A 13,692-nucleotide genomic window follows, 5' to 3' on the forward strand; every position below is an offset into this window, starting at 1 on the left:
ACATATTTGACTCAGTGCGTAATGTCTGACCACCCCACCCTCAAAACCCCAATTCCAGCGAAGAACCCCATGGTTCTTTTGGATTCCTCATGATCAATAGTTCACTGGTAAATCTTGATATTTTCCATTTCTATTACCACGGAGAAAGTGATACCTGTATTTTAACGAGTTATTGTTTATTTGGGCTTACCAGTTTTTCTTCATGAAAACTGCTAGGTCTGCAAAACATCTCCACCAGATAGGTGACGAAAACTCTTCTACGGGCTCTTATCTCTCTAGTAATGAACAACCTGAATTTCTATTAGGTTGAGAAACATATCAGATTTGAAGCCTGCGGTATCCGCAGGTTTAGCCCACCATTCACCTGTGGGGAAATTCAGATCTATAATGTTATCTAATGCGTGTGCAAATGTACTACACACAGAGTTGAATTGGCAGCTTTGTCTTTTCAGTCCTAGCCCCTATATGGTATTAACCTTCCTCAAAATATGAAAACGACAGCTATTTGTCTGTGGGTTAAAAAAACAAAACAAAGAGAAACAGAAGTCCTTGTTTGTTCTCTCTTGCTCTGGTTCCAGCAAGTCACATCAGTTGGTGCCCTAGCTTCCACCCTACGAAGCCTTCTAGCTCATGATGAGCTTTGGACACACACACAAAAATCATTGAGCCTAAACACAAAACCTCTGTCCGCATTTCTTTCCAAAGCACTCCCAATCGTCAGATCTGACATTTCAAACTGGGTTTTCACAACAATGTTTATTGCCAGGAGGCAAAGTTGACACAATCTCAAAATTGAAAGAAACATACATAAAAGAAATCATACTTTTTTGCAGCCATGCAATTGTCTGGGAAGCTTGCACATGTCACAAAACCAAACAAGCCAACACACAAAATAAACGTCTAGTAAAAAAGCAGTCATTGTGCAGAAATTCTCAAAAAAGTAGAACACCAATAAGATAATCACCAAACATTCAAGGATAACATGATTTTTGCTGTAAAATAAAAACAAGAGTTATAGTTGAGAGAAGTGGACAGTAAATATTTCAGATGTGATGTGTTGCAAAAGTGCATCAAAGCATTTTAATGGAAAGTGTAGACCAACTGGATAAGAAAAACATTATACCTAGTCAGGAGTAGGGTCAGAGGGCACAATCTTCGAAAGCAAACATGGTCCTACTTAAATTATAACCTAGTCATATTTTTACTCATAAGGGTTAACACATACTATAGTATCCACAAAGTCTACTGCTTTTTTTTGTAGAATGAATGAGGGTTCAAAGGTACAAGTATTAGAGAGCAGCAAACGCACGGTTTGTCATTGCTGGAGATAGCATTTCTTCAAAGCTTTGCTGTCCCTTACTCAAGGCACACATTACCATCTAACTCACCCCATAAAGTACCTGTAAGATAGCACATTTAATCTGGCAAAAAGGAACTCATGACACTGCCAGAAAGAACACAAGCCCTGGTCCGAAACTGACAAACGCCAGCTTTTGTTTTGCTTCTATTGTATCCTCGTCAAAGAAAAGTATTCGTGATTAATTTTGTGTGAGAGCGAGAATAGAAATGGAAACCTAGAGAGAGAAAACGATCTGCAGACAGATGGATGAAAAAGCCAAGCATTAATATCCAAGGAGACTCCTTGTTAAATATTAGTGTGGATCCCCAAACCCCAATCAGCAGTCTTCAAGCAGATTCACAGGCCACGCTGCAAGAGAAACTTAGGGACGGCGCCCTGTGCATTTAAATAACAATGCGAACAATGCAAAATAGTGGAAAGGAAAAAAATCTAAGGTAAATTAAATGCAAACAAAAAATGTGTTTAACGGTAAATAGGTAAAATAAAAACATTGGTTTCTGAGTTAAAGGGCTTTTTAGTAGACATGTTTCCGAATATTAGTGAGTGGAATGAATGTGTTGTGATGAAAATAATTTTTGTACGATTTTGCCTAGTAAGAATGACACTTGTGCATAACCTTCGGGCTCTATCCCTGCTACGTCAATGTAAAATTAAACGTGTTGCTACAACATTAAAAAAGAAGAGGAACAGACTGTATTCACTGAAGAGGTCAGGGCTACTGGTGGCCTTTTTGTGCACATTTGTTTACTAAAACAATACCCTGAGGACAGGTAGAGGCAGCGGTACACCCTCGTTTCTGGAGAGGTGCAGTTCTGCAGCACTTTGTGACGGACACGCTACACTAAAGCCAAAGTCACCTGCTAAGTTTGCATTATGATTCTACATCATAGAAGCATATTAGCAGATGATGCACAATAGTGCATTGTGCACTTCATATGACATCTCCAGTGTCCAGAAACTATTAAGATAGTTAAGAGGCAGGATAACAGTCACACTTATTCATATTCCAACCAAGTGCAGTGAATGCAGAAGACATAGGTATTTTTGTAAATGCATGGCAGAGATTGCTTCTCTATGACCAAGTTCAATCCTCGTAGAAAGAAACTGTAGGGGGGAACCTAGTGGAAAATTATTGGGAACTTTTAAGGTGACCAAATGATCATAGCAACTGTGTCTACTTAGGTTTTCTCACACTTCATAGCAGGACTCCCTTGCGATGGCCATGGACCATTCTTTAAGTATTAAACAAACATAATTCCAGAAGCATCTAGCCATGCTGCGGAGCTTGTGAAGCCAGTGCTTGAAGTTTAAATGACTCTATATGTGCCCATCTGAAAACAATCAAACGTATATATTTGGAAACATAATTACAGTAGCGGTGCGCTGAAGTGGCAGGGGGGCGTGTTGGGGGAGGGGGGTAATCAAAAATAAATGTAATAATTTTTAAAAAACACTTACCTCCATCGCCGCACCGCTCCATCTGCTCCCCTGCTGACTGCAGACACAGGCTCCCAGCCTGCCATGCAGCCAATCCTGAAGTTGCTCAGGGCAGCGTCAAAATTGGGTGGGAGCACCCAGCCAGGGTGCTCCCAGGCAGACTGGGAGCCTGTGCATGCCCTCTCCAGCCTGGCAACTGTGCTGCTGGGATGGAGAGAGCCTACTGCGCATGTGTGTTTGGCCGGCCCGAGACGGCAGGCCAAAAATACATGCGCACTGAGGGGGAGTGCTGTGCTGTCACAATCTGTGGCATCGCCCCTTTTACCAAAAAACGTTCATACACACAGTTTATTATCGCTTTTTGCTAAAAGGTTTGCAGCTGCCGCTGCTGGCAGAGGGACAATGCTCCTCCACCCTAATGGAGGAGCCACCCCCTGCATAATTATGTACTTGCATTGCTAGTAAAATTGCAATTTAAGTCCAAACGCACTGAAAATTCCCAAAAGGTTTAAAAAATAAAAATAAAAAATAAAAATAGATGAGTTCCAGTAATGTTTGCAATCATCACGAGAACTCTTAATGGTGACAGGTTCTTTTCAGCAATTTGCTGTCCGCTTCAGTATTCACACAATTTGGTGCGATCATGAGTGTTGAGAAGTTCATCGGCTAACTTCACACTTCGATCACCCCACCTTGCCTCGAGTGTTCGATGGAGTCTTTCTACAGCAGTGATGCAGGTCAGCTGGACTTTTATGATGAAGGCCAAAATACATTCCTGTCAGATTGCCTCAACGTGCTCCTTCCGGTTATTTTGTTCAAGAGAACAAGACTGAACATAACAAGGCACTGACGAGGTACATGAACAGGTGCTGGTACACCTAATGCACGTAACTGGGGTGACTGCCAGAAAGCACAGGATAGTAAAGAAATACCAACATACCAGGATAGTGAAGGCGGACAGACTTCTAAAAGTGCACAAATGGAGAATAAAACGGTTGAAACAAATCACATTGGTCTGGTAAGTTGTAAGTTTAAATGAGAATGGAATGGGCCTTGCTAAATTAAAGAGGGCATGGTAAGTGAAAGAAAATTAATAGCTTTGGCTTTTTAAAAAAAACGAGGGAGAAAAATCACATAATTATGGTTATGACGAGAAGGAGCTTAGAGGGTGTCTCTCTTTATCAAAGTTCCATAAAAAAACAAGTTGGGATTCCAAGCTCTCATTGTCACCGGATGACAAACTGGAGAAAAAAGATGAAAGATTAGCTTAACTCATGCTTATGGTGAAGAACCTAGGAAATAGCCTTGCGTTTGCCAGAGGAAATCTTTCAAGGGTAATAGATCATACAAGATAATTCATGTCACAATCCCTTTACAAAACTCTCACTGAAAACCACAGTTATCAGTCGGAAAACAGCTCTCACCTAATTCATGACTATAGGATAAAGTTATACTAGGGGATGGGATTCATAAATCTCGGGAGTTCATATTTCGGAAATCCTACCCACGACAGGTGACAATTCCAAAAACTTTTATCACAGACCATGGAGCTACTTCTCAGGTTGTAAAAGACATACTTTTCTGATGTTGGACGTAGCTATGGTAAAAGTTAGTCAGATTTCATATGTGTGCTCTCAGCAAAAGTGCTTGGCTCCAAGTATAATAGACATTGGACAGCAAATGAAACAGCATGCCATACATTTTAAAGCTCAGCTCGGAGGTATTTCTAAATCTTTAAAACAAAGGCTCAGAAAACAAATGTATCTATAAATAGCCCAGAACAGACAGGTTCATGAATTCAGGCGCAGAACCTAGCCAACAGGTTATCCATCTTGCAGCCTCATACCTTCTAAAGCAGATCTATCTGGAAACATAAATGGAAACATCGCACAAATTAATTCGTTTGACATCACTTATCCCTTATTTTATGTTAAAGGTACAGATGCCTACGGGTATCTTAAGAGAACCCTTGTACAGGGACATACTTTTAACAGCAGAACATTTCGTAAAATTTCATTTTTTTCAAGTTTAAAGAACTCATCTTACACTAGAATATCTGATGTTACAAGCTGAACCTGAAAACAGTTGTGGTTGTGCAGGAGAGAAATCGTACTTCAGGTTTTAAGCACCATTGTCCTCCTAAGATGAGCCTTCCATACATTGCCTGATGTCCTTTTTTGCTGGCTCACGAAGAGTAAATATATTTCAAAAGTGAGAGAAAAGAAGATGTTTTGTAGAGGCGGCTGATGAAGCAGTTTTCCTGAAACACATGAGGCCAGACTGTACAGCTTGCAGGGTACCCGAGTGAAATTGACATCGACCAAGATGTAAATAAAAGGAAGCTCTCCTTCTGTGGCAAATAAGCCTTCATCGAGATGGGCAGGTATCGACCGGTCCTCCTCCTCCTCACTTTGACGCCACCAACAGAACACAATACAGCAGCAGCAGCTCGTGCCAACAAAACAAGGCCTCCTCTTCCTTATTCTTCCAGAAGGACATACTCTTTAAGCGACTGTGGGAGAGGGAGCTCTTTCACTGCATCAGGCAAGTAGCGGACGCCAAGACTGATCCGTACACTGTACCGTGAGAGGGTCTTCAGCGTGCCAGGAGTGGAGCATAGTGCAGTCAGTTTGGCACACAACTGCGGATCTCTTGCCACTTCCCGTGGCATTATGCCATTCCGTCTCAACTCAAAGTGTCCAGCAGCCCGGTGAAGGAGTTCCAGGCAGAGGTCTTCCCTCTCTGTTCCAAGACCTCTCACTAACAAGGCAACTAGTCTAGACACGGGCGTCTGCCCTTTCAGGTTGGTTACCTTCACCTCTGCACCATGATCTAGGAGGAGTCGCACACTTTCCAGGTTGCCCTTCATGGCCGCCCAGCTGAGCGGAGTGTCATTGTTGTAGTCCACAGCATTGACAAGGGCTCCGCTCTCTAAAAGGGCCCGCACACAGTCAGCGTTGTTCTTGAAGGCAGCCCAATGGAGTGGCGTATCCTTGTTACCATCCAGTGCATTTGGGTTGGCTCCGTACTCCAGCAGGATCTCCACACAGGTGTCGTCTTTCTCTGCTGCATAATGGAGTGCTGTTCTGTTATAGCCATCATGAGCATTGACCTACAGTCAGAAAAAGTAACAGGAGTTAAATCCATTGACAGTGCTAAGCTCTTTGTACACAAGCACTACATGTTTAGGTGACCTTTATTGCATTAAAAGCAGCGTTTTAAAAATCCATATTTCACATGCATGTTGTCATACACTGGAAATATTTTTTCATAATTAAAGGATATATTATTTTTGTGAAAAATCCTGTTTGTCAAATGAGAAACCTAATCTCAATTTGATGGCGTCTCTCCAGCTAGTTTGTTCCTAAGCATGCCGGCTCAGTTCACACATTTGGACTTCAACATTGCCCTTTTGTTTAATCAGATTTCTTTTCTAATTGCTAACAGGGCCCATTCTTAGCTGTAACTTCCAGAAAGCAGCTTCAAAGCCCCTCACATCTACTAATCATTTGTACTAAAACTAGACCTTCTGAACTAATTTGTTAAAGCGTATAGACATAGGGAAAACAAACACACATAGAGCACAAAATTGTCTTTACAGTTGCGGTTATAGTGGTTAGCCTAAAGCACTGATACTCAAAGTACGGCCCGGGGGCCACATGCGGCCCTCCTGACCTTTACCTGTGGCCCCTGGTCAATAGCAGCAATGGGCTGCTGTGCACCCAACTCAGCACTAGCATACAAAGATGTCACATAAACAGGAAATCATTTATTTAAAGGTTAACGAAGTAAAAGAAAGGAACGCCTTCATTTTAAAGACATCTTGAAGCAAAAATCACTTAAAATTTCAAAACGGGTCCTTTTATTTACAAGCAGAACCGTTTCACCTTAGTACATCGGATTATAAATGTGCATTCAGAAGTATTTCTTATTTAAAGTGATAGTTTCAAAAATGGATTTAGGAGCAATCACCCCCCACAATGAGACCAGTGAACTAAGACACAAGCCAGTTGTTACGTGCACTCTTTGGGTGGCCTGGGTTCTCATTATACATGAACACAATTATAGTTTATTAAACCAAACACAGGACAACGTTTTGTATGGTGCACATCCTGAAGTTGTGTATTTTAAGGCCCTCTTGTATGTGAAAATGAAGAAAAAGGAGGGCTTTAGAAATAAAACTATAGACTAGAATCACACTATTTGGTTAAGTGGGGAAGTTGGTATTGATCCTAGGTTTTCTTGTTACACACTGTGCAGTTCAGCCACTAAATGTTTATGCTTTGCTTCCCCTACACCCTCCTTACCGACAACCCCCCTTCTTCCTCCCACACCGCTCCCCAAGCTCCTCAATGCTGGCATTAATGCGGCCCTCGCTCACATCGAAGACCAAAGATTTTGTCCCCTGGGAAAATGTTTGTGAGTACCCATGGCCTAAAGGAAAGTAATTTGTTTGTATCAAATAACAATGTATTTAGACCCATTAAAGGAACATCCACAAACCTATTCAAAATTAAGCATAAGAATGTGTAAGGTTATCCCAATTAGTAAGGGTGGAAACAGGCGGATTAGGTATGGAGAGTGGTGTCAGAAGTTGTGTGTTCCATTAACAATCGCACATTTATTTTTACTTTCCACAACAGCAGATTCTGCTGGACAGTCACCATATATGCCATGAAGATGGACCTGATGTCAATTGAAGCATTGATTGGCTAAGAATAATCCGGAGTAGTGTTTGCAAATTTACATCTGAATATAAGCTGGAAATCAAATTTAAGAAAAACTAATCATTTTAGCCCCAGACGACTTTTTTTCTTCACAAATCTGGTTGAAAAGGAAACAATTTTTTTTAAAAAAACAAACAAACAAAAAAAAAAATCTGCAAAAGCATGAAAGGCCTAAAAGCACCTCTGATGAAGTGCTTGGGTAATTACTAACTGGATGGAAAGGACACATACGCACATTTTTTAACTGGAAATAGGCTAAGGCAAGGTCAGGGTACATATTTTTACCACAAATCTGCCTGGAACTTTTAAAAAACAAAATACGTTCATATGCTATAGAAAACGTGCATGCAGGCTGCAAAAAGAGGTGATAAACTGTTGTCCAACATGTTGCATTATGTTTTTATACTGCCACAGGATATACTTGTATAGCAAGGCTGCAAAATCTACTCCTGACATTCAAGCCCAGCGAGTACACTGCAGGCACGGTGGATGGATTGATGGGCCACAAGCTGGGGCTAAAGTCCACGCACTGTGTAAAAGCCCAGAAGTGTTTCTGTCCTGCGCGCAGTACCTGGATGAAGGCCTTGCACTATGCCTGTGTTTACTTGAGTGTTGGGCACTGTGTCAAGTACACACTAGGCACAGAAGCATGCTGTGTACAGTGAGTGTTGAAGGCATGGGTATTGGGTACAAGGCGTGGCTCATATCGTAGGAGTATGAAGGCCACGACTTATTTGATCTCAAGTAGAGTGGATAAGTTCCAAATAAGTTAACCAAAGAAACTCACTGGAAAGGAGTTGTTAAAGATGTATTATTGTTTGTCACCAAGATCACCAAAAATCTACTGAAACACAATTGCCCATTGAAATTTTCATCAAAATGCCACTTATGACATCACGAATGGTGCCTTTGGTAGCTTCACCAATGAGCTCACTAAATGGACCATTTCACCATTATTGTATTTTACCTAGTGCTTCAAATGGTATAGGAAGGATGAAGAAATGGATTTTGAGATGGACTGGGGTTCTTGATAACAGACTGCTTGTGGTTCAAGAGTCCTTGTCCTGGCATCTCGGCGAGGAAGCAGTGTGCTACTAAGTGGAGCCCACGATCCCTCAAGTTTAAGAGTTCTCACCTCGGCGCCTTTCTCCAGCAGCAGCTCTACGCAGTCAGCATCTGCCACCATGCAGGCACAGTGCAGGGGCTTCAAGGTGCCGTGCATGCAGTTCACATCCGCTCCCTAAGAAAGAGGGGCAACAAACAACAGCTCTCAATCGGTGATCTTTCCTTACTCTGAATGGCCTTAGACATTTGAGCGTTTTAAACAGTTTCAATACAATAAAATCAAATAAATCACTGCAGATTATATTAAAAGATTAATTAAAAATGACCCGGTAAATAGATGACGCAATTACAGTTCATAAAAACGAAGACACATTAACATTCTTATAATGAAATAAAACTAAGGCATATGTCATGCAAGTCAGTTATTTTTATATTCACCATAGTCTAAATATAGCAACTAAAACCACATATTAAGACGAGTTTCTAGCTTTCACGAAAACTTTATCTGTGCATCCACTACTATATTTAAATATCGATTCAACATGTATCCCCAATCTAAGGCAGTGGCAATTCCTGACCCGAAATAACGTCCTTCCATGTTCTACCTTCAGCAAACGTCTGAGTGTGAAGTCCAGATCTCGCTCTCGGCTGGGTGATTCAATCTTTATTTCAGATACATAGTTTTGAACATAAAGACCCTGAAAGTGGACATCAACCTATCCTAAAATGTATGAACTCCTGTCTGCCATTCTGAGAGGGTCACTAAGACAAGTACACACTACTTACATTTTTCTTACCTCTTTGCCTTCGAAAATAGATTTGTAAATAATTTAAACTCATTTTTTAAAGTAAATGAGGCACTACGTAGGGAGATGGGTACAGAATGCCACACCCTGTGCCGCCGCAAGTCCTCTGGCTGTGGAATGGGGGCCAGCGGTCTGGGCACCGCGGAAGGTTAGAGATTGTGCCCTGTGGGCCCCACACATAGCCTCTGGCCACGCGCACTGGATCAGGGTGCACCATGACAGGATCCAGGACACAGCAAAGGACTCCTAAAGGCCAGCCTCATCTTCCAGAGACCAGTCTGCGCCGCCACATCCTGCTGGGTGCTGGAAGGGCACAAATACTGAACTCAGGGGTCTACCCCATAGAGTCCTAACTTGTTGCTCACAGCCGGAGGCTGTATTTAGGAAAGGGGATATTATTTAAAAAAACATCTAATTCACTGGAAAAAAAACATTAGTTAACAGACTGTGTTGCAAGCAGTTGAATGAAGTAACCAAACAAACGCTGACTTGTGATGCAATGTCTAGGGAACACTGTATAAAAACAATTGGATTCCAAAAATAAAGGTACCTTCGCACCCTTAAATCCCACTCCTCTCAAACACTGTTTATAACCTGACAGGACACTCAAGAAAAGATCAATGAAATCATACATCAAATCACCACCGACATCATCACTTAAATTGTTGCAGGGGAGAGGTGGAGGAGCCCAGGGCCTTGACAATGGCTAGGCCCTTCTTCCCGAGTCAGCAGGTCACTGCGAAAGACCAAGCCTTTGGGCTGTGGGGTGAGCAGTTCAGAAGGACAGGCCGGCACACAGTGCACTCTCCGCATGTTCAAAGCTGACGCCTGGGAGTGATGGCCCCAAACATGCTTGACTCTTCTATAAGAACATGCCAAGCAGACCCAGGGAAAAGGGTGTGGGTAATATGGACGCTAAACCCAGTACACGGGGGTATGCGATGAAAAATGTTTAAATGCTACAAATTAGTTTCTTAATAAAATTTCTAAAAATCTACGATTTTGAATAGTAGAATTCTACTAATATTTCGGTAAACCCTGTACACTTATCTGTTATACGAAAAAGCTGAGGCCGAGGGGGGTTAGACCCAACAAATAGTTTTGAACTACACAAGTACTTTAATTGTTCAAAGGTTTCCTTTAGAACACAAACTTGAAGTCAGTGACATTATTCTGATTTGAGTGTGAACTGCAATAGTTAGGGCAACATGCAAAAAATCTCACATATTACAAACTGCCTCTTCAGAGCGTCAAACTGGAGAAAAAAAAACTAAACGTACCACCCACGAGACTTCGGTGATTGAAACACAAGGCCCAATAATTCATTGAATAATAATCTTAACCCCAGTTTTAGAAACTCGCCGAGCGAGGATACACCACCACAAATCTTGGCACTTCTTTGGCTGCCAAACACAAACTTCAAGAACTTTAGTCAAAGGGAAAGGCTTGCTTCTGTTTTATGCTGTTAGGAAAATGCCTCCGGCACTTAGTTTTTGTTTAAAATAATCAAGTATATAATTTAATTAGTCAAGTGAAGATTCAATGGTCAATCAGAGTTACTACTACTGTAGGTCAGGTCACATTTTTGAGGCGCACAGGCCACCGTGTGGCCGAAGTAATGAAGTGCATCGTGTGGTACAAGAGACGTGTGTGAAATGTACACTCATTCCAGTGCTATGGGCAGGTCCAACCGGCTTGACAAAAAGCCCACGAGTGTGCATACCCGCCTGATGAGGTCGTCAACATTGTCGTGGGGAAAGGATCGAATGGCAGCAATGGTGCGGATGAGTCGCTCCGACAGCGAGTATTTGCTCTGGATGCTCTGCATGACGTACCACATGCTCGTCGCACACAGCCTTGGTTCACCGCCAACACAGCCCACCTGCAGGAAGGGAGGCAACAGTGCTTTTAGAAACAAGCGTTGGCAAAGCCAATAGGCCTGACAATCTTGAGGATGATTGCTTTTTTTCTTTTGGAGGCATATGCATCATAAAAAAAGAAGAAATATTTAACATGCCACCCCTAAACATGGCCACCAAGTGCTTCCAGTGAAATGTTAAATGTAAAAAAACACCAACAATTACCGTCTAATAGAATAGTAAGAGTGCTTCCTAACCAAGCAGGGGTACTTAAAACAGTTACACAAATCCTATTAAAATGTAATGCGCTTCACAGGAAAAGATGAATCTTGCTACAAAGAAAACATACTTATATTTTTGAATTTCTGTAACATGACGACATTGTTTAAAGACTCTTGGGTGGCAAAGAAAAATAAAAGAATAAACAATGGAAAGAAAAAGCACTGGTAAAGGTAAATATTGGGCCACCGGACCTAGGACCGACTACATGTGAACAAGAAAAATGCCACTGCTCTCAGTGCAAGAGAGTGAATAGCTGACAGGGACGACCCTCTGGCCCAGGATGTATTCTATGCTGGCAGAAAGCAAAATGTGAATGACATGAACAGATCACTGAATGAACAGACCCTCCATCTATGTATATATAAATAAATGCCTTTTTATGTATGAAGTTTTTAGATCACATCACATCGTTGAGACAGCTAAGCGGTCTCCAAGACAGACATAAGAATCAGCCATATCAACGAAGAAAGCATCTACATGATTTGTACAAGAGTCCTTCCTTGTCATTGGGATTTGAAATAGGGGGCATGTAACTGACAAAATCACACTACTGTATTGGCACAAATGTACTCTTCATGTGCGCTCTGTTTTGTACTGCCCCAGAGTTCAGTTGCAAACCTGCTGGAGATTGGACCCATAAGATGGGATCTGTCTTTATTTAACCAGTCTGTTTTTTTTTTTTTACCCAGACAAGGTCTTCCCTTTTCAATTTCTTGTGTTTGGCAGGATGTCTCTGGTCATACCTCTCTTTAGACCTTTGTTGAATCAACTCGTATCAGTACCTCCTGAACCTTGCATTTCCATCTTCAACTTTTCCCCCCCCACTAAAACCAGGTAGGGTTATATTTCCAGCTTGCCATTCTGCCTTTCAAATGTTCAAAGTGGGGTTTTAAGGTTACACTGTTAAGGAGCCGTACGGTGGGCCCAGCAAGTTTCTCTTGGAGTAACCTTAAGAGGGACTCCTACACTAACTGCCCTATGAATACATGATTTCACAACCCTGTTCATTTGTTCTGCAAGGCCTTTGGCCTGGGGTGCATAAAATGCTTTCTTTTGATGAACAATTGCTAAATCTTTTATGGTTCAAATCTCTTTATTAAGTTTACATCTATAGAAAATATTGCAGTACCGTGAGCTCATACCACCCACCAGCCATAGCTATAAAGAACCCCAAACTCCCTCCTCCCCCAGGGAACTGTAGTGCTATGGAGTGTAATGAAAAAGATAGTCTCTCAGATCATGAGGTGTCGCCCAAGGAAATCCGTTTAGCTAGGGTCAGGTGAAGCCTCCGTCAGTCAAAGGTGGTGGAGATATCTGGGGCAGGTGAGTTCTCAGAATGCAGAGGATAGGCAGGCAATAAAGGGGTGCCAAAGATCAGTATATGAGGAGCCCTTGCAGAAAAAATTAGGGTCAGTCTTGCTATCCTTAGGATGCATTTGCTAAATCTTTTAGAAAATCCTGCATTTCTTGGGAGACAAACTGGACTCCATATCTGTGGCCAGATAACTGGAATCCTAGTCAATGGCACTCTCATCGTTAAGGAATTCTAAAATCACTCTCGTATTTAATGTATCCACACTCCTGGTTGAAACCCATTTAATGGTGTAATCCTCCAGTAACAGAGCATGTGTCATTGGGGGTGGTAATAACTCAAAAGGCCCATGATGCTGGGCCTAAACTTCACCCAAGGCTCCTCAGGTATTACTACTGGCAACAAAGGAGCAGTACAGCAGGTGATACATGAGTTGTCATTAGTGGCACACATCAAACAATCCTTAACTAGCTCTTCTACTTGGTGGCCCATACTTGGCCACCAATATATTTGTCATATCCTAGAATTGGTAAGGCTCCTCCCAAGAGGCCTCTTGCGAGCCAGGTTAATCACATTCTTCCTTACATCTTCTCGGGGAACTATTCTTCCACCTCTAATGAGATCCCTAAACCAAAACGTCAGGTTATCTCACATTCCAAAAAGGCCTAACTTGTTGGTCCAAGTCCTTATGGTTAGGCTAGCCATGCACTACAAAGTCTTTGATAACAGGGAGAAACACATCCCTCTCTTTACATATTTTCCACTCTTCCTTAGTTACAGTATTTTCTCTTACCCAGTTGACTCCACAAATATATATTGAATCATACTCCTCAGTCCTTCTCAC

At 41.9% G+C, this 13,692-nt stretch overlaps 1 protein-coding gene across 2 annotated transcripts in view; it reads right to left on the reverse strand.

The window, feature by feature from the left end:
- Positions 1 to 741: 741 nt before the first annotated feature.
- The window catches only part of ASB8 (ankyrin repeat and SOCS box containing 8), a 90,909-nt gene continuing 77,958 nt past the window's right edge, over positions 742 to 13,692 (reverse strand). Inside the window, exons 3-5 of one of the 2 annotated variants that reach the window (XM_069210368.1) lie at positions 11,119 to 11,277; positions 8,660 to 8,764; positions 742 to 5,909 (exon numbers count right to left, since the gene is read on the reverse strand). In XM_069210368.1, the coding sequence (XP_069066469.1) occupies positions 5,277 to 5,909; positions 8,660 to 8,764; positions 11,119 to 11,235 (855 nt within the window). In that variant the 5' untranslated portion in view covers positions 11,236 to 11,277 and the 3' untranslated portion in view covers positions 742 to 5,276. Of the gene's footprint in view, positions 5,910 to 8,659; positions 8,765 to 11,118; positions 11,278 to 13,692 lie in introns of those variants that run through there. The other variant, XM_069210369.1, reaches the window with a different exon arrangement.

Source organism: Pleurodeles waltl, chromosome 10 (assembly GCF_031143425.1).
Source record: "Pleurodeles waltl isolate 20211129_DDA chromosome 10, aPleWal1.hap1.20221129, whole genome shotgun sequence".
In the NCBI taxonomy this organism is placed as follows: domain Eukaryota; kingdom Metazoa; phylum Chordata; class Amphibia; order Caudata; family Salamandridae; genus Pleurodeles; species Pleurodeles waltl.